We start from the raw sequence: 22,325 nt of genomic DNA, 5'->3' as shown, positions 1-22,325 counted from the left end.
GTAAGTACATTTAGACAAAACTGAGAATAAAATACTATTACCCTTATAAGCCAAAGCAATCAGCAATGTCCTCAAGATTTTGTTAAAAACAGCAAAACAAAATCAAAGCCTACAGTATCTTCTAGTTGATAATTTGTTAACGTTTACTCAGCAAAAAAAAAAAAAAAAACCATGGAAACAGGGCATAGAGTAGTGTCTTTTAATGTTTAAAGTTTTTCCCATAACAGAATCCTTTTTTAATGTTTCAAGTTTTTCCCATAATGTTATATAGAAAAATACAGAAAAAAATGTGCAGAAAGAGTACTTTTATTGTTCTTAAAAACACAGAATTTATTTAGCATTGAATAAAGTTTACAAAAAGGCTTGTACCTTTCAAGTTCACTGTTGTAAAAAAAAATAAATTAAAATGCTATATTAAATTTTAACCTAATTCAAAAATGGCAACATCCAAGTCAGCATGAACACACTAATTACCTATTGTTTCTGTGGCACTCTGAATGAGTTCCTCTTGTTCAGGCAGGAAACCAGCATTTGTCTCCAGGTCTTGTTGCTCTGCCATTCGCATTTTCTTTTTAGCCAGATATCTTCCTACTGTGAATCCCAATGCAAGCAAGGATCCGTGCTGTATCTCTGGGCTCTAAGTTTAACAACACAATGGCACATGTTTCTGTCTCTCTCTCCCATGTGCGATAATGCATTGAAATCACTGTGTGTTTACTAGTCATCTCTCCAACAAAACATAAGGCCAAAGAATAACGTGACTGAAGTTCCCCTGGATGCTAGTGAATCAGGCTTAGGGATCAAGAGAAACGTTCACTTTCTGACACAGATAATTCCAAGAAGTTAAACTGAGTCTTGATTTACCTTCAAGATTTAGATTCCCTAGTCCCACTCCCACTCCAACTCTGGATGAGGTGACTGTCTTGCATGTTCCTATAGCACCCAAACTTTCTTCTAGCTTACAGCACTTACGTAACTACACTATCATAATTTTCAAGCATCATTTCTCCCTACTGCCAACCAAAAACAATAAACAGATCTTATTTCTAATTGCTAAAACCTCCAAACCCAAAGTAGGTAATAAAATATTTGAAAGCACATGGTTCGTACAGTGTTTTCTGACAGGGCACACACAACGATAGGCAGATGTAGCTGGGGAATGAATGTTAACAGTGCAAACTTGGATCTGGATGAAGCCATTTCTAAACATAATGACATTAGAGCTCACTCATGTCCATCAGTTTTGAAAAACAAAAGGACTTGGAGCAGCATCTTTTCTCTGCTGATAATATCTTTTTTCCTGGGTGTAATTATACTTATGTTTCAATAATAGTTGAAGGGTTTCACTTATGATGTGCAGATTTGATTATTTTGTGGTACTCTGATCTTGGAATGTTAAAAAGGTCCTTTGTCAAGAAAACAAGATTCTCTGATGATATAAATCATATTTAAAAATTCTTACCTCTGTTGCTGTCTAGAAATTACATAATGAAACACAGAAAATTTTAATTTGAATTTTTTGCTACAAATGACATTTCCTCATTTTTACGTTTGTAAAATTAAATTTTATCATCATAAATTAGTGTTTAAATATCTGTTTTTCTCAGGATGCAAGGAAGTAAACCCAAACAAAAGTTCATGTGACTAAGTACTATTGGTTATAGCAGATACTATTTTATGTGTTTTGTTTCTTGCTAATGAAGGCAGAAGAAGACAGTGGCCTACTAATTTGAATTGAGTGGAAGGCCTTAAAGCTTTATTCCAAAACAATTCCTCAGGGGGACCAGTGTCGGCTTCATCTTTCTTTCACCTGGCTTCACATTTGAAACAGTAGTTGAATTAAAAAACAAGTGGTACACATTTTATGACAGCAGCACAGGAATCTTGCCGATTAGTAATTAGTAAATAAACTCTAATAGGATGATACTAGCTTGTGTTGGGATGTGTGTGGAAACCTGGGATGCGGACATTCCTTAAATTTGGCTATGTGGATCACACAAGCTCTAGATTGAAAAAGGCAGAACCTAATGATGCAAAGAATGAATAATGTGGAAGTTGATAGTTTTCCTTGAACTCAACTTTAATTACCAGAGTAAGTTGGCAGAATGTGATTGTTGAAGGACAAAGGGAAGTACAAAAAGTAGAACACACTTTAATCAAAGGACAACCAGAGGGACATAGTTAATATATTGTGTCTTTCAAGTAAGGAGGTTAAGATTGCCACGTAATTGCTGGTAATGCATTTCAAGTGGCACTTTTTTCACTCCTCAACCTACCATTCACATTAGGCATGTATCGATATTTCACTGAGTTTTGGAAAATGAGCTCTTTTCCCAATATAGATATTTTACATCATGTAAAACAATAAATTGGTGTATATTTTTAAAATTAAAAACAATAAAGAAAGAGATGGGGAAGAAAAAAGGAACTAATATTTCTGAGCATCTAACACCTAAAACAGTGCCTATCAAACACAAGGCACTCAAATTTGTTGAATGAACTCACTCAATGTGTTACCTACCTCATTCAATCTTTACAATCATAAAAGTTCATTTTACAAATGAAAACACAAAAACTAAAAATGTATTAGATGCTTTTGTAAAATTCTAATATCTCCCACAAAAAAGAATGAAGATCAAACTGGTTAACATACATGATTATCTTTTGTAGTCTTTATAAGCTGTTCTATCATTGACTTCAACTCATTTCCCGACACTGTAGAGACCACCACAGAATAAAACAACGCTGCCAGCTCACGCATCTCTTCTTTACTGCTATTCATCAGACTCTGGGCAATGTAGAAGGGAAAAATATACATGAAATGTAATCATCCTCCTGCTGATAACACCTAACATTTAAAATTAAAAGAATAAATGATACATTATATTGTTCAATCTATTGGTACCCATGAGAAAATAACACAACAAGCAATAACTGCAAAATAAAAATTGAATTATATACCAAAATCTTCTGTGCATTTTCATAAAAAATACAAAGTATAAGACAAATGAAACTAATACACAGATGATCTAAAACAGAGGTCAACAAATGTTTTCTGCAAAGGGCCAAAAAGGCTCTGTGAGCCACGTGGTCTCTGTCACAATTCTACTCTGCCACTGACGTGCAAAAGCAGTCACAGACAATAGATAAACAAATGGGTGTATCTGTGTTCCAGTGAAACTTTATGGACACTAATTCTCACATGTCAGGAAATGTTATTCGCCCTTTGATTTTTTTTCCAACCATTTATAAAAGTAAAAACCATTCTTTGCTTGCAGGCCGCTAATCCACAAGATCAAAAATCAAAAGCTCTCACATCATTTTAAAATCAGCAAATATTCACAAAGACTTAAAACCTTTTTAAACTAGAAGCAATTTCGTGACAGGTTTTCCAGAAAAGTGCAAAACTCACACCTCTTGGTAAGTTATTCATGTTTTCACACATGAAGAGATAATCTGGACATTTTACCATGATTTCAAGCAGCATTTTCAAAAAAAAAACTGCATAATGGAACATAAGAGATATATAAAACTATCTGGGACATACCTGTACTAAAAACATTATTCATTGTTTAACTAAAATTCAAATTTAACTGAGCATCCTGTATTTTTACTTGCTAAACCGAGCATCCTTTTGGTGTGACCTTGGGACAAGAACACTCTCCCACTCTCCCACGTGGCTGGTGGGAGCGTTAAATGGTACCACTTGATGGAGGATGTGCACTACTTATCAAAATTGGAAAAGCACGTGTCCTCAGTTCCACTTCTGAGAAATCCATCTAAAAAAATATACTTCCTCATATTCAAAATGATGAATTGCTCATTGCAGCAGACCGGTAGTACCCTAAATGACCATCAGTAAGGATCTAACTAAATTATGGCACATTCATACAATGGAAAACAATGAAACGGTTCAAACTAAGAGGATGCTCTCTCTGTAGTTATATAGGAATACCTCCACGTTCTTATAATAATTGAAAGAAGGTATAAAACAGTGTGAAAACTGTTACCTTTCGTGTAAAATAAGAAAAATAAAAAACTGTTTTTTTCTTGCGTATGTATACATGCATAAGTAAACTCAAGAAGATACACCAGATATGAATAATGACCTAAATATATACGTCAGGTGAGAGAGGAAGGTGCAAGAAGTTGGGGGATTTGCGTAAGTGGGAGACAGTTACGGAAAGGAGACATTTTACTTTTTCTTTTAAACTATACAAATCTATTAAACTTTTAAAACAGAAAAATAATTATATTTTACTCATCTGACTCTCAATTCATCTCCCTCTCACTAGATGGATCATTGAGATATACTGACCTACATGGGCTCAGTAAGCGTTTGATGATGAGCTTTCAAAATGACCTAAAGGTAGAACAGGTCATAGGAACACTGGTAGGAAGACAAAATCATAAGGCTAATGTTTAAATATACAGAATCAAAGAGAAATATGCACAGAATATACCTTTATCCATTCTGTTTTGTCTACAAATTTGGTAGCCAACTTTTCCGGATACACTGAGACAGCTTCCAAGAGACAGTACATGACTGGCAAACCTAAATAAGAAAGAATTCAGAACCATTTAATTTCAAGAGACGTTATACACATACAGAGATCACTAAATTCCTTTAAAGTATAAGGCTACCACTTTAGGAAGCATTCCCCAGTTGTACAAAACAAAAATAAACCTAAATACAGTGTGTGCTTCACTACAGCAAATTTACAGACTACTTATCTATAAAAAGATGCCCTGTTCTTCACACCCACTTCCAAAGTAAAAATATATTATCTATTAATACCATTTCTTTCTGAAAGACAAACAGTGTATCAAGGATGAATCAGATAAGTTTAGAAAAGAAACAAAGGCTAATGTGCAGTTACAGTAGCGAAGAGATAAAACAATTTTGCTACAAATTCTCAACAGAGTTTAATGGTAGATTTTTGCCTAAGTACTTTAGTATCTGTCCTCAGCATCACGACCTCCTACCTCCAACACCCGCTAGCAGCTGCTGCAGCAGGCCAATGTAGATCTGAACAGGGTTGGTTTCTCCACTCTTGGAAGAAGAGGAGGATGTCGCTTGGTTGCCTGACATTAAAGTCCGTATATAGCGTCCAATGGCCGGGGCGTGATCTTGCATATCAGCCAAACTCTGAGAGGTGGGCACCACTCCCGCACTGTGAGCTAGGCACATGCGTAAGTACAGAACTATCTAAAAACAGAAAGAACACCAGATACGTTTCTCAAAAAATCAACGTGGGAGAATCTTCTTTAAAGTGACAATTTCTGTAACACAAGAATTTGAGAAAATGGGTTCAAATCATCTACACAAGAATAGATACAAAGCCATAAAAACCCCTGATATAAACTGGTTACAAAGGAGTCCTCTGGAAGCACTTTCTGGATAGCTAACATAGGACAGGCAGTAATTACATCGTGAGTATTCTCACTCGCTCTGAACAAGATTCTCTCTTCTCATTTAAGTAATGCAAGTCAATGACCTAAACAATAGAATTTCCCTTGGTAAATGTGATAAATGGATCTCTCTCCAACCTTCAAAAACTAGATGACCCAAACAACCTCAATGTATTGTTTATAAGAGTGAAATTCAGTAAATAACACAGTTAAACTTAGCTAGTTTGCAGTTTGATTCACTGCATAGCTCGCTACTCAGCCACCTGTAATTAGACTTTGTTTGCAGTTTGATCCATCCTGATATTCATCTGTTTTCTTTTTTTTTTTCCTCCCCTCACTGATTAACTGAAGAACCTGTTCCCTTTCTCAAGGATACCTATACCTCGTTAATTAACAACATCCTAACCTAGGGAAGAGCAATTTCTTAATCCTCAGGCACCTGGACACTGGAATCCAATTTACAATTTCTTGCAGTTTTTTACTGGTGATGCACTAAAGTCCCAGGCTGCTATGGCTAAGTCCAAGTCTGGAGATAACATCGTCTTCAAACAGACCAGACCCCAGGAAAGATGTCAGCCCTCAAAACTGCCTGATCAACTCCCCTTTTCCAATATAAGAAAAAGCTAACCTGAAGTTAGGTGCAGCTGTCCACTCTCAGGCTCTGGACTCTGCCCAGGCGACTCCCCCACACCCCCCACACCCCCACTGGTGTTTCTCTCCTTACTACCTGAGGCAGCCCTCATCTTTGGCATTCCCTCTCTGCCCTAACTTTAATAAAACCTTTCTTCACTCTCCCACTTTATAGAATCTGTGAATGCTTTCATCTTTTGCAAATGACCAGGGGTTAATTCCATGCCACGACATTGTTGGCTTGGAAATTCAAATCTGATTTGCTGCAAAATCCCAACAACAATCAATGCAGAGCATCTACTTCTTTTCAATCTTACTGAGATAAATTTAAAGACTCCACTATAAATTAAAATAATACCAAGTACTGTTTTTGTAATAAACAACCTGGGAAAGAACAATGACACCACAATATGATTTATCTAGAACACAAAAAATTCACAGACATCTCTTTGGATGTGACACTGTAAATATTTTAGAATCTTTAGAGAAAGATAAAAATATATGCCAGTCCTACCTCTCCAAAGGCTGCTGGGTTAAACGGAAGAACAGTGGTCCCAGTCATGTACTTGGCTGGAGTTTTCATTCGATGGGAAGCCTAACAGAAATAAGCCCCAAACAAACACAATTACTGAAAAATGGAGCACATGTGCCCTTCCTCGATTCAAAATAACTGTACTTCTAGCTACATTATTGTTTGCTACTATGTTTTCTAGTCAAAAAATTTTTCCATTGATCATGCTGATTGTTCATGTTCCTCAAACCCTAAATGACAGATGTATTACTTTTTCTTCCGCATCGTTTTACTGGCTTGTTTAAAAAGAATAAACCTACTTCAGGCACCCACTGACACAGTCACCCCAGGCCACTGCATGCCAGTTATTTTTATTAATAATGGATGCAAGAGGAAAATATGAGCACAAAAGCATCCTCTGACCACAAATATAACTGCTACAGAGAAGAGAATCATGGCTGCTTAGTACTGAACTCCTACCCAGTTAAGATGTTTATGAGCAGAAAGTTAGGAGCGCCAGTACAGGTGGAAGGCAGTAAGGTATCTATCCCCCAGCATACTCAAAGAAACACCGATGTAAAAAGTGGGACAGGATCCAGGCTGGAGGTCACAACTGCCAATACTCTGTCTGATCTACCAGCACAGGACACTGTGCAAAAACAGGAGACTTGCAAAAGCAGATGACGAAAGTGGAAAAAAAGTGAACCGCTCCCTGAAGCATTCTTAAACTTATGGTGCCCTAAATAATGCCTTTAAAAATAAAAGGGAAATGTATTTTTAAGCATGTCCTACCAAAGGGGAATATTTTAAACACAGCCAAACTGTTGAAGAACATAAAAGGAATTGTAAGCAATTCAGATTTGGGCAAAACAGATCAATTACATAAAGAATTATATTTTTCTCCTCATTTTGTACCTTCTGCTTATTGTAAATATTAACATTGTTAGAAACTTTACTATTAGGTTGGTGCAGAAGTAATTGCGGTTTAAAATTAAAAATAACTGCAAAAACCGCAATTACTTTTGCAGCAACCTAATACTATTCAACATTTAGTGATAACATTTTAAATATGTCACTTAAACATGTATGTTTATTTTCATCATCCATTATATAACTCAAACTAATCATCTGAAGTTAAATGCCATACCTTTTCTTGGATATAATATACCATTTCTGGGAAAGAAGGCATCTGCTTAGAAGCACTTTCTTTTCTGTTTTTACCAGGAAGACACCTTAGTACTCGTTGTGCTTCTCCATGAACTTCTTCCCGTCTTTCAGAAAGACAAACGAGAATAAAAAGTGAATTTCACCAATTGGAGAATGATCATATGAAGTTTAAGAACAACCATTTTATTTGGCAGCTGGGGCTCTGAGAAAATGTCTTAAAAATGTATTCGTGGCTATCTAAGCAAAGAGCCATAATATACATTGTAAGAAATTACTTCTTTGTGGAAATTTCATGAGATTTAAAGAGTCATGTGGCTTGCATCTTTGAATTCATTACTCATAGGTTAAAAAAAGACAAGCTATGACTACAGGTCTATTTCATATCAAGGGCCACACTTTTAACTCTTTAATAAATTGCTTCTAAATTCCATAGACCAACATTACAAACAACATAAATTTTAGTAATTTTCCAATAAATTTTAAATGAACTCAAATTCAAATTAACACCTTTTGAAACTTACGGATCTCCTGCAGCTAATAAGAGCAAATATCTGGAAGGTATATGATCTGAGGGAAACACGGTGCTGGCAAATTTCACAGCCACTTGTCGAACTTGAACTTCAGGCTATTTGACACATAAACACACACACACACACAAAAAACACACACACACAGATTTTTTAAAAAATTACCAACAACTCATTTCAGTCAAGATAAGACATCTTAATTGTAAACAATATTTAAGTTGCTATTTCAATAAATATGTCTAAATAAAATTAAGACAAACCATTTGATCAACATCTTTAATCATGTTGTTTAAAAGTCGTTGGACAGTGATATTAGTTAAAAAGTACTTTTATGATCTAAGAGGACCCTCCAAGTAAAGCAAGAAAACCCACAAAGACCACAGCCAGAGAATCTCTCTGTCCGTGCACAGCCTCAGCCCAACCTTGAGACCAAGATCACTGGGACAGTTTCTGGCCCCACCTCTGTTTCCCCAACTCTCAAACTCTCAGTCACGTGAGTGAAATTCAGAAGTTTTGTAGAGAACACACAGATCTTACTTGGAGTCCCTACAAATTTGAAGCAAAATACCTCCAACTTTTCCAGATTAGCTTTAAAATTAAAACTGACTTGAAAGCAAAGTTTCAACTACATAAATGTATTCAATTAACATAACTAGACTAATAATCTGTGAATACAAAGTTCAACCAGAAAAGCAGAATCTATTTGATGCTGAAGCTTTATTCTCATGTATCTTCCCCCTCGGTCATTGCTCCAGTCACAACATAAGTGAGATGAATGATACTAAGAAATATACACTGTCCCCTTCATTCAGGTATTCTTGCTCTTTAGCATTCCTGGAGTTACTTTAAAGAGCAACGATATTAAGGATAGTGTATATAATTTAGCTTAAGGTCTGGCTGCCTTAAATGTAGTCTGAGAAAAGAAATAAATGATCTTTGACTTGGTAATATTGTTACATGATTTGACCTGCACACATATAACCAGCTCCCTCGTGCGTTATACAAGCATCACTCTTCCTTGTCAGGCTACCCAGGAAAGCTTTCAAGTAGTCTATTCTAATGAGCTTCCAAATAAGCCTATACTTCTTTGTCCATGATATATGACCATGAACCATGTACACCAAGAGATTTGACAATGGGACTCTATATATCATGAGCTTTCTGAGTGCGCATAATTCTCCTATCATATTTTAATAGAAATCAGATACCTTTCTGAACCTTCAAGAATTCCCTCACTATAAATGTATGCCAGCCAAATCTCAGAAAACGCAATTTATATTAATCTCACCGATACTTATGACATTATTCCTTCTTTTTTTCCTTTAGAATTATGTTATTAAATTATAGATGTACAACAGCTTCTTAACTCTCCACATGCACTTAAATTTTTTTAAAGGAAAAACATTCACTATGATCCTGGCTAATAGCTTTTCAAAACTTTAAGAAAAAGGTTTCATCTGTCACCTGAAACTTACAAATGTAACAAACATTACCAAAGAAGGAATGGTTCTCCATTCTTACAAAGACCACTAGAAAGAAACAATTAAAAAGCTAAAAACTGTCTCAAAGGCTTTTTTTTACAATCCTTCCTCCACAGTAAGGTAATGTTATTAAATAATCCAATCCATGCACAAAACAGCTCTCTGCATCTGATCTGCTGTCTTCTGCCACAGCACTGCATACTTCTGCGTGACTGAGATAAGAGTTATCTTACCATTGTTATTTAAATAACCTGAAGCTGTTCTGTCACCTCTCGGCTCTCATCCTCTCCTATTTATACAGTGAAGCCTCCTGGCATGTAGGAAGAAGTTCAAAATGGGCTTCTCCCTCCATAACGCCACTTTCTCCAGGACCATAATTTCCTCCACCATATGGTCCCCCCATGTTCCTGCTACCACCGAAATTTCCACTCCTGTTACCAGCTTCTCACCACTTCCAACCACCTCCTGAGATCCACTTTCATCTAATCCTGACTTTGCCCTCGTCTCTCCCAACTGTGACGACTCTTGTCTTGTGGCCCCTCCTGCCCCGGCTGGCTCGGCTGAGTGTTCATCTCTCTGTCCTCAGCCCCTGACCCCCCGCAGGTGCCTCTTCCAGTCCAGGTCCCCACCCTGGGCTGGTTGCCACCATCGCCCCGTCACAGGGCGCTTCCTCCCTCCAGCACCAGCCTGCCTGCCCGCGCCCCCGGCCTGCACACCCTGGTGCGTTCCCCAAAGCCAAGCTGCTGCTTCTCATCTCCCTCTTTCTGATTCTAGAAATGGAGGACAAAACACTAACTGAAGCAAATACCTACTATATTATTTTATATTGTATACCATATGGTATGTATATATACGTATGTGTATACATGTGTATATAGCTATAGATATTCAAAATTCTCCTATAAATGTCCACGACAACCAAATAAAGAGGACTAGAAAGGAGAGTATGTTATGACGGTACTGGCTTACTTCCTACAGACTCATTTTAATATATAAAATTGGTCTTTCTTTCCCTCTGCTTTTCTCCCCCAATGTTACCTATAGCACTCTACCCCCAATAAACTGCATCACACAGCTACCAGTTAAGACAAAATACTTCCAACGTGGAAAGATAACATTAACAACAGTTTTCCAACGTGAAAGGCTCTAAACATAAAGCCTCTGTGACTATCACTCCTCCTCCTCCCCTAACATGAGATTTCCATCAGGAGGAATTAAAAATAGGTAGATAATAAATCACAGTGCAAGTGAAAGCAAACAGTCCTCTTAATTGTCACGCTAGTTAAGGAGAAAAGCATTTCAGATTTTGTTCTTAAAAATGTAAAATGCATATATTACCGGCCACTGCAGTTCACACAGTGAAACCTACCTTTATTAGGTACGAAGCCACAAGTGCCTCCATAAGAGTTCTCTGTGCTCCTTCCAAAGTACTATAAGCTCCAACCATCATAGATAATGCTTCCTGAATAGCTAGTCGAGTCTCCGGCTCTTCCTGTAAAGCCAATAAAAAGTGTTTCCGTCCCAGTTGGGTTTCCAAGTGAGCATCCAAACAGAAAGCATAGACTTGCCAGGTGTTTCCCTACCTTACACAGGGCTTCAAAAAGCTGCTGCACAAGAGCTATATCCTTAGTGAATAAATGGGGCATTCGACTGTAAGAAAATACAAGACCATCGTTACTATCATAAATCTCCAGGAGATGGAAGAAAATGAAATTAAACACAAATTTTCCTGAACCTGCATTTTCATCTCTGAACACCATGTCAGCATAATTAAATTATCTACCCAAAGAGCCAAATATTTTTGTAAGTATTTAACAGCTGTCTAATCCAAGTAACCTTTGATTAATATACTTTATTATACTCCATGCATTCAGTTAACATTTCTGATTTTAATATAAAGAAAATAAATAATTAAGACCAAATTGCTATTTAAACTGAAGGCTATCATGATAAGGGGCTTTGTTACTTCATGCCAACAGACAAGGGACAAGGTTTGCTGACAATCCTGCGCTGTATCAGTTGATCAGGGCTTTCTTCCCCAAGCCCCAAAGCTCCTTTCCCTGCATAGCACAGAACGACAAGACCTAGTCTACACAGGCGAGGACAGAACCTGCATCCGGGGTGGAAGCAGCACCTGGTGGCTCCGAGGATGCTGCACCTTTATCTCCTTGCTTTGAAATACAGTGAAAGAAGAGGAAATAAAGACGTACTGGAAGGAAGAAATCATTTAATAAGCAGAAGAAAAGAAACCCATCTTAGGAAACAGGGCCACTCAGAATCATAATATAACACTATCAGAAAAGAGAATCACTAACAAAACCTTGATTATGGGGATTATAAAGACTAGTAAGGAGCAACAAGAACACGTCTCCAGGATACAAGAAAATGTAACCAATTATGACACAATCCAGTTCAAAATCTCATTTCAAGACTACCATTTAATATGGTAACATTATCTTCAAATATAAGTTAAAATGTCTCCCATCATTTTCTTTCTACAAGGAAGACATTTCTAAACAACCTACAGCCATTAAATACATTTCCTTTGAGAATCACAACAAACGTATTATCCATCTATTATTAAATGCCACATAATTTTTCTTAGTTTATCAACAGGATTAGCTCTCACTGAAAAAGAGTTTACTCACCTGGAGAGTTTTCCAACAGCTGAATATGCCATTGACAGTAGCTTAGGGTCCTTGGAATTAAGAAGAAAAAAAAAAAAGAACAAAAACAGACAAAACAAAAAACACAGTAAACGGCAAAACCTTTTTGCTGCAGTTACATGCATTATTTCACTCCTTGGTGAACCTGGTCTCTCTGCCTAACTACATGATATTAGCATCTGAACAAAACAAACAGAAAAAGTCCAAACCCAGAATTCATCACACAACTAAAGGAAAAACAAACAAAATCTTGCATCCCCAACTCACTCCGAAAAGAAACTACAGTGGACATATATGAAAAGTTTCTCTTAGATGGTGCTACGTTCAGGAAATTTTCAACACTACGTAACCTGCAGACACCAAAATTCATCTTCCACACACTAGGAAAACACCTTATTAACATATTAGAAAATTCACCAGTCATCCAACCGGCTAGGATCCCCCCTTTCACCCAAAATGGCAGTAAGCTGGGGGGGGGGGGGGCAGTTCTTTTAAAATCTGCACTATAATAAACAGCTTCCGCTCATATCTTCCACTATAAAAAATTAAAAGTGATCATAGTCATCAAGTGAATTAGTGAGATTGCCTCCTCAAACAGAATTTTACATGGCATTATGAAAACCAATAGTGACTGACTACTCAAAACAAAGTAACGCGTCTTGCAGTTTATACATATAACGTAGGATTCACTCTTCCACACCTAGATGGCCACTCTTATAGATTCATTTTTATGGGTTCATCATTGGGAAGACATGGTGCCATCTGGAGGTAAAGGGATTAGGGCCCTGTGGTTTATCTGGCTCTTCTAACCTATTTTTAAAATATACAGCTTCTTCCTAAAAGCCCCAAAGCATTTTTATTTCTACCAACCATCCAAAGCATTACTTATGTCATAAATATAATCTAAAAGGTTCCCTAGGCCTCAAAAACCACGCAAGCACTATTCAATAGGAAAAGATAAGATAACCGGGCCTTAACACTGCCCCCAAAAGCACAACTGCACAATGAATGAACAGCTTTTCACTAACAATAACATCTACTAGTGTGCCTTACTGTGCTAAGTAATTTATGTGTCGATCTCATTTAATCTTCACAATACCCAATTAAATGGCATTATTTTCATTTTTCTAATAAAGAACAAAGGCCCAAAGAATTTAGGTAACTCATCAAAGAGCAAAACTTAGATTCAAACTCAATTCTAACTCCACATGGCAAAATCTTAATCACTATACTACTGCAAACATGCATTCATGTTTAGCTAAGACTTAGAAAAATAATGCTAACTAGAGTTCTTGAAACCTTACTTTTTAAGCAAATTCCCCTGAAATACTGGAGATGGTGAGAGTGGCAAGGACAAACAGGATTCAAAACTGTATAGTCCAAAGAAACCTCATCCCACTTAGCTTAAGGAATCAAAAATTTACTGAATGCATGTTTTGATAGAATTCTGAGTCAGTAAAATGCGATTAACAGTTTCTCAATATAAGCAAATCCAGGTAGACCCATATGTAAATAAATAGTAAAATAAAATTTAACTAATTCTTTTCATTCCATTTTTTACAGAGTGCCTAAAAGTAGAATGTACAAGTATTTGCTTTTAAAATGTTATTTAAAGAAGGGATAAGACCCCTCAAGATTCCTATCACCTTTTAACACTTATTTCCAAAACAATGCAAAAGATGGCGGTAATTTCTGAAATCTGCACCACTTCAAGTAAAAATATTAAGAAACGATGGAATAATAGCAAACCATAACTAACTAAACCAACATGTAGACCAAAAAAGCTTATAACAGAAAATACTTTCAAATATAAAATGTTAACAAAAGTTAAAAGACAATTCACTTACTTCTTTATATTCATTGATTAGCTTGGTGAGGCCATTCAAAAGCATTGGACCTAATGGCTTAATCTTGATTTCTGGACAACTTTGAAAAAAATAGCACACATACACAAAACAAGATAAGAATCTTGTAATTACAACATATCTTTTCAGATAATTACTTAAAATAATTAGAGACTAAGTAAAATAAGTTAAAATAATCTATTAAAATGTGAAAAATTTTAAAGGTGAACAATCATGATTTCTTTCTAGGCAAGATATACTTGAATCATTTGATCACTCCAACAGCTTGAAATTTTTACAAATAGTGCCAAAAACTTACGTTATACAAATGTGATGCACAAATTGCAGGGATAATGTTCTTAATTTTGAATTTGTATTTGTACCAAAAAGTCCATCATACACCACCTATGAGAAATGAACAATTAGTCAAGAACACCAATTAATAAAAACAGCAACTGACTATTCTCAAATATTAGGATACAACAGCACACCTTTTGCACTACACCTTGTTCTTCAAAATTAATGCAGGTCTTTTAATACATACACACATTTGAGCTGACAATCTTAGGAAGGCAATCAGTAGCTCCAATCAACAGTCTGTGGAGTAACAAATACAATGTTGATCGCGCAAGTCTACAAACCTTGTGAGTCTACCACTAGGCAGTCACTTAGAATTCACGCTGAAGTGGGCCACCATTCTGTCACTCCGTATCACACAGAGGACACTAGCAAGTAATACCATTGTGAAGGAATCAGGTTTCTTAACTACAAAGTCATTCAAAACAAATTATAAGAAAGCTTCATGGACAAATATCAACATGAAAGCATTCTACGAGTGTACAGTCGGGTGTGAAGTGCTCCAGATACTGTGTAGTCATGTCTAGATGGCAAAAAAAATAAAAAAATTCACATAGTAAATGAGGCCTGTGCAGCTTCCAGACAGTTTAGATACTAAACATGAACATCAAAGAAATCTAAACTCAACTTCCTACTTTTTATGGGAAAGATAAAAAACAAAAATCTCCATCCTCTGCTAAAACTACTAATAGTATTCCGGTCTTACTTAACAATGACATGTCACTGGACATGGCATTGAGCATCTGCTGTAGAATCAATACCACGTAAGGAACTATGAGGTATAAAGAAGAGAAGCATTGCTATCAGGACACTCCATCTTTATGGGGAGTCAAGTGCACATTAAAAATGATATAGGACAATATATAATCAAGTGCTACATTATTTGGAAAAGACTTTCTTAGAAAATTAATGTGACAATGCTATGTTATATAGAATAATATAGTAAGATAATAGAAGCAAAGGATTCATTACAACACTAATGATTTGTGAGAAAAAAATACAAGTCATAACATACATATTAGACACGAAGAATTATGTCAGATGCTTTCATATGTTCAAAATCAAGGTGAGAATACACGTGTCTCATTAAAGTTATTGGTGTCTGGAAAGAAGAGGCTCATCTGAATGATACCGCAAAGGATTCTGTGATTGACAGGTGAAGAAGAAAGGGGTAGGGCCAAGGATGCAGGAGAACGGTAACAGCATCATTAGAAATGGGAATATCAAAAAAGGAAGAATGTTTACGGGTGATGAACAATGAGTTTGTCTTTGAATGTACACAATTTTAGCTGGGCTTATTTAAAAAACATAAATAACTACAAATAAAAGTGTACACCTACAGAATGCCTATGAATTATTTTGTCACAAAATTCTAGCTGCTTATTATGTAATATAATGTAGTATTACCACAACCAAATTTTCTGAACAAAAATTATCAAGACACTATCTGGGAAACAGTGCTTGGAAAGTGAAAGGGAAGAAGCTCTGTGATAATTTTACAGTTATGGAGACACAAAACAGAGTACTTGAAATTAGTCAAATATTAATGTACCAGATACTGGGAACAAAAGTTTTATCATCTAGAAGGAAGAAGGAGCTGCTTAAACAAGACTTAAGTAGAGATGCTAAGACAGAAGCCTATGTACACCATACAGTGAACACAAAAGGAGCGCGTTCTTACTTTGGGACTTAAAGAGAAGAGGGGTGGGAAATAGGAACATATCAGATAGAAGGGGAAGGGGGAGCTGTGCCAGGCAGAGGGAGCATCGTAAGTGGAGACACGGAGCCAGGAAAACAGCGTATTTAAAGAGCAATAATCTTAGGCAAAGAGGTGGTGAGATATGAGACCAGAAGGGAAATAACTGCTAACTTTTCACCATTTACCAAGAACTTTGTAACTGAATAAGCACTAGCCACTGAGCTCTAAACTTTGTTATCCCATTCAGTCTTTACAACATTGCTATGAGGTAGCTGCTACTACACCCATTTTACAGATTAAAAAAAGAAAAGTTTTAAAGGAAAGCAGAAAAACCCTGAGGCTTATTTAGGATCAAAAGCAAATATACACAGTTGAAAATTCACTTAACTTTTGACTCCTCAAAAACTGAACAGCCTACTACTGACCAGAAGCCTTACCCATAACATAAAAGTTAATCAACACATCTTTTATATGCTGTATGTATTATATGCTGTATTCTTATAAAGTATGCTGGAGAAAAGAAAATCATACAAAAAATACATTTACAGTATTTATTGAAAAAAATCCGCATATAAGTGGACCCATGCAGTTCAAACCTATGTTGTTCAAGGGTCAACTGCATACTCAAATCTATCTGCCTCCAGAGCTGAACTGGTTGTCACCTGGATACAGGCAAGACCTTTTGTGGAGGGGTTTGTATCCCACACCAACAAAGAGCAGAAGCATTTCCCACAACAAAAATAATTCCAATGGCAATGGCAACACAGGAAACAGACTGGCTGTGGGCGACACTCGAGGCAAGGAAACAGGTAGAAAAGTACTGCATAACCAAAACAAGAAGGGACATTCATGATTAGTATCAGCACTAGGTGTAGGGAGGATGAAGACACGAAGAAGTCAGAATCAAGAGGATTTGGCTGCTGCCTTCCTGTGAGGTTTCCATTAGGGATGACTCATTTTTCCATTTAAGTAACCAAATTTCTTGAGGAACCGTTTTTGGAGATAAGCCTCTCAGAAAAACACTAGTTTGAATGGGATTGTCACCATACCTTTAGGGTGAATGGTAACTACATATAGTATATAATCTATAACACAAAAATTTTTAATCATGTCTGCAGCTAACCTTGAGACAGAAAAAAATATGAAATGTCATTAACCTTGTTACGTACATCAACCTACCTCTTGAACATCCACTAATGCAGTTCTTTCTCTAATTAAACAGACATAAAATTTGTATTACCTGAATGTTAGCTGGGAACGTTTCCGCAGCTTGTCTAGAACGAAGGAGATGAGGGACAATCTTTAACTTGACTCTTGTACTGACTGGGTCCCTTTTCAGCTCTGGCTTCAGAACTGCTCCCTGTCGAAAACATGTTTGATTACAATTCAGCATTTCAAAATTATTGTGAACAGAAAAAGTCATGAGAGAGCATCTAAATCAGTGGTCTCTCAAAATTTGTTTCAAGATCCCTTTACACTCTTAAAAATTACTAAAGACTCCAAAGAGCTTTTGTTTATATTGGAATACCTATCAATATTTACTATATTTGAACGAAAAACTGAGAAATTTTAAAATATTTATTCTCTTAAAAATATTAATAAACTCACTTTTTTCATAAACAACATACTTTCAAGAAAAAGACCTGTATTTTCCAAATCAAAAAACTACTGGGAGAGGAGCATTGTTTACATTTTCTATAAATCTCTTCACTGTCCACCTCAATAGAAGAGCACTGAATTCTTTTATCTTCCTCTGCATTTAATCTGTTTTGATATGTTATTTTGGTTAAAATATATGAAAAGAAACAGCTTCACACAGATATGTGGACAAAAGAGTGGGGATGATTTTAGCCTTTTCAGGTACTTATGGATATTCTTTGATACACCAAAACTTGTTAAACAATAGCTTGTCCAAGGTGAGTTGCCATTTGGATTTGAAACCGTCAACGAACTTCTGCATACTCTGTTATACGAAATCCCACTTGTCTATCTAAGCACCCTTATATGCTTCTGTAACATCATTTAGAAAATATTGGTTCACTGAGTTAAAGCAAATGTTTCATTATAAAAATCTCTCTTTGACCCAATAAGGGTCCATGGACCCCACTCTTGAGAACCACTGATCTAATTCAACCCCTTCACTTTTTTACATAAAGAACATGAGGCCCAGAGAAGTTCTGTGATTAGCCAAATCTCTCCTCCAGGGTATATTTATTACGGGCAGCCATTCAGGACTAGAATCCAGGGTGAGGTGCCAATTCCCAACTCATTCTTCTTTCTGCTATATCACACTCAATTTAATCTAACCGGAGCTAACACGATTTTTAAAACAGCTATTTATGGTTTAAAAATCAAGCAAGCAAGCAGGCAAACAAATAATCCCTGTGTCTGGTTTTGGACTTTGAACACTTAAAAACACAGTAAACTGAATATATAACTTATGTGAAAGTATATATATATATATATATATATATATATATATATATATATATACACACACACACACACACACACACACACGTATATATATGTAAACATACAACTTATGTAATAATATAACATATTACTAAGCAAACATTTCACTTTGAGGCTTCAGAAGAACCCACTTATTGTTCTAGATTTTAGACCAGGGATCAACAAAGTATAGCCCACGTGCCAAATCTGGCCCACCATTTTAGGAAGGCCTTGGAGTTAAATGATTTTCATATTTTTAAATGATTTTTTTAAAAATCAAGACGAATACTTCATAATACATAAAAATTATATGAACTCCAAATGTCAGTATCCGTAAAGTCCTACTGGCACTCAGCCATGCTCATTAAGTTACAGGTTGCCTATGACTGCTTTCATGTTTACGTTAGAGTTGAGTAGTTGCAGCCTCACAACCAGGAAATGACACACCCAGGAAACCATAAATTTTTTACAGAAAAAGTTTGCTGATCCCTAATCTAGACAATCATCATTACTTAAGCACCTGAACTGAAAAAACCAGATCAGGTAAATTAAATTACCAGGCGATTTTAATCCACCTAGACGACCATGGCTTACAACCAGTATTTCCTATAGCATGGGTTCAGCTTAGATCAAAATAACTAGGAAAAATGTTCAAATATACAGAGCACATGCCAACAAAGGGCTTTTCATGACGATGTGAGAATAAACCAAAACAACCTACCTCTTTTGTCTTCAGTGGTATATCTCCAAGGTACACCTTGTACATCTTATTAATGATGGCAGGATTATTCCAGTCAATCAAGCTACGAAAAGTTTCAACACAGCTTGTTACAATGGGGGACACTTCAATGATTTAAAAATTCATACCCTCAATGTGTTACCAAAAAAAACAAGTTAAAAAAAAAGACAAATGAAACGGGCAACTGACACTATAAGAAGAGAAGGAAAGGAAAAGGCTTAACTTGTATCAAAGCTAGTTTTTAAACAGAAAAAAAAGCCACTTATCCCCCCTTGATTCAATAGATCATTGTATCCAATGGCCCAGTTTGGTGCCACACAAGAACACTGGCTGTACTCCATCCACTCTCAGGGCCAATGCCATGGAGCAGTTCCAACAGAGCAGAGCTATACTACATTTGTTCAAAGAGCCCTGGGCATGAATTTTCTGTTTAACCACTTGGAAATTCAAAATCAATAAGGAGGGTAACAAAAATTTTTTACCCATTAAAGACACAACCCTAAGAAACCCATTAAATTTCTCTAATATTGTGTCCCTATGATTCCCAGTATCCCCCACTTCCTTATCTACCAGCACATACTTGCAGTTTTAGGACCTAATTCTCCAGAGCAGTCATGCTGCCATTAGTCACTAAGACTAATTCCTACTTGGGCCCCACAATAAGGTGAATAAGAATATCACATGATTGGTGACTGGCACCCACCCTCTGCTGCAACCCCACCCAGTCATTTTATAAACCTAGCAATACTGCAATCCTGCATTTTGCTTGATTCACGACATTTAATCATACTATTTTCTCTGTGCCTTTCACATTGGTTCTGCTTTCAAGATGTGCTATATTTGTATAAAGGCAAATTATCCTGCTGCTTTGACTGTTTTTCTAATCCACCTCTTTTTTCACAGCTTATCAATCTACCTCTTCTTTGGATATCTACAACCCACTGTCCTCAAGTTATTATACAATTGTAGCTTAGTTATTAGTCACCTACATTTTTCTGCAGCTGATTGCTACTAACTAATCGTCAAGCTCCTCCATTGTTTCCTTTCTATAAATACTACAGGTTTAGAGATTTTTCACAAAACACTTTAATAAAACAATGTAAAAATTTAATAGTGATTAACGATTACAGATCATTTTCGTGGTTTCTTCTACGTTTCCTCTTGCTATCTTTCTAGTTTTTGTTTTGATTACATATTTGTTGTTAAAAATTCAGAAACAAATTTAACACAGAAAATAAAATTCCCTACAATCTGCACCATATTCCTCTCTATTACTTTTCCACTAGCTTTGCTGTCTATCTTTTTCTAGACTTCTTTCCTATGCATGTAAATCAGGTGAATGGGTATGGGAGGTAGGTGAATTAAAAAAATAAATCAACAGATACAGGACTCAAAGATACTATGGAATTTTACTTTAACAAAATGGTAATATCTGCCTATTGTTCTCAACTCACTTTTTACCTCTTAACAATGTTATATTATTTTAATGAAATAAACAAAATACACAAAACTGAAACTAATTAGAATACTTAAGCACTACATTTGTATTTCCAACAATTCAATCCACTACATGGTGTAAAGAATGGAGCCAGTTCACACACAATGAGAAGTTTTAAAGGAAAATCTTTTGGTATTTCAAAACCAAATAAACTCCTTGAAAGAGATACCAGGAAGATACAGTTGTAAGTGGCATGAAGGAATGTTAGACTTGGGGGGAATGTTAAGTACAGTCTAGTTCAACTTTCTTATTTTACAGAGTCTAAGGCCTGGCAAGGTTAAAATGAGTCTTCCAAATTCAGACAATCAGCACGAGGCATGACCAGAACTAATTCCATGACAACCCACTCCTTCTCTATGGCACTTCACATGCCCGTTAGTGGTAAGCCAATACCACCACCACCACCACCCACACACACACCACACACACACACACACACACACACACACACACACACACACACAGCTTATACTTCAACAAGCAACCAAGACACACTGAAGTTAATTTCCTTATTCTGTTACACCTACTTGTATTGGTTTCTTAGGCGATGGAAAACTATAATAAATGGAACCTTTATAACGCTTGATTTATTACCTTACCCACATTTAGCTGTTTTGTAGCTTGTTATTACATTAAACATTAAAATAAATTCAGAAAAGAACTATTCTATAAATTGATTTTTTTCAATGATCTTCAATTTTTCATGTTATTCTTCAGTCTCTGAACGTGTCTTTTTTTTTTAAATAACACATATCATTTTGTATTGTGCTTTATTCATTTGCCATTGACTGAGGGCAATTTACATGTTGCTTTATTGTTTTTTATAACTATTTTGTATAATATGTAATATTCAATATAGATGCACACAGTTAATTTACTTAACTATTTCCCTATTGTGGAAATGTGAATCTGTTTCCATTTTTAATTACAGAAAATGGTATAGTGAGTAAATCTATACATTTTTTTCTACATATAACCTTTTTCTTCTCTTAAATGATTCTCTTAGGATAAGTTCCCAGAAGTAAGATCTAGAGAAAAGATTGTAAATATCTTTATGATTCATTACTTACTGCAACTGCTTCCCCAAAATTATTTCAATTTATAATGTAAATCAACAGGGTATAAGAATAGCACTTCAACAGAAACTTAAATGGAGTTATCAACTGTTACGCAATTTTATTTACCAATGGGTACAAACTGGTATACTATGATTTTACTTTGCATTGATTTGACTTCTTATACAGAATAATTTCTATGAGCCTATTTACTATTTGTATTTCCTCCTGTGTGAATTAAGATCTATTCAGCACCTATTTTCATGGGATCTGGTCTTCGCTGTA

At 35.9% G+C, this 22,325-nt stretch overlaps 1 protein-coding gene across 4 annotated transcripts in view; it reads right to left on the bottom strand.

Annotated features, from left to right (window-relative positions):
• ECPAS (Ecm29 proteasome adaptor and scaffold) overlaps window positions 1-22,325 on the bottom strand; it is a 100,633-nt gene that overhangs the window by 38,204 nt on the left and 40,104 nt on the right. For all 4 annotated transcript variants that reach the window (XM_019749528.3, XM_074330823.2, XM_074330822.2 and 1 more), the window contains 14 exons: window positions 19,470-19,551; window positions 17,535-17,654; window positions 14,558-14,643; window positions 14,242-14,320; window positions 12,377-12,426; window positions 11,312-11,378; window positions 11,098-11,220; window positions 8,242-8,345; window positions 7,701-7,824; window positions 6,557-6,637; window positions 4,987-5,209; window positions 4,464-4,555; window positions 2,654-2,788; window positions 475-637 (listed from right to left, as the gene is read on the bottom strand). In XM_019749528.3, coding sequence (XP_019605087.1) covers window positions 475-637; window positions 2,654-2,788; window positions 4,464-4,555; window positions 4,987-5,209; window positions 6,557-6,637; window positions 7,701-7,824; window positions 8,242-8,345; window positions 11,098-11,220; window positions 11,312-11,378; window positions 12,377-12,426; window positions 14,242-14,320; window positions 14,558-14,643; window positions 17,535-17,654; window positions 19,470-19,551 — 1,529 coding nt within the window. The remainder of the gene's footprint in view (window positions 1-474; window positions 638-2,653; window positions 2,789-4,463; window positions 4,556-4,986; window positions 5,210-6,556; window positions 6,638-7,700; window positions 7,825-8,241; window positions 8,346-11,097; window positions 11,221-11,311; window positions 11,379-12,376; window positions 12,427-14,241; window positions 14,321-14,557; window positions 14,644-17,534; window positions 17,655-19,469; window positions 19,552-22,325) is intronic.

The sequence above is a fragment of the Rhinolophus sinicus genome, chromosome 16, assembly GCF_057876585.1.
Source record: "Rhinolophus sinicus isolate RSI-liver-muscle chromosome 16, RSI-T2T, whole genome shotgun sequence".
NCBI classification, from domain to species: Eukaryota; Metazoa; Chordata; class Mammalia; order Chiroptera; family Rhinolophidae; genus Rhinolophus; species Rhinolophus sinicus.
This window is presented reverse-complemented; position numbering and strand designations above follow the sequence as displayed.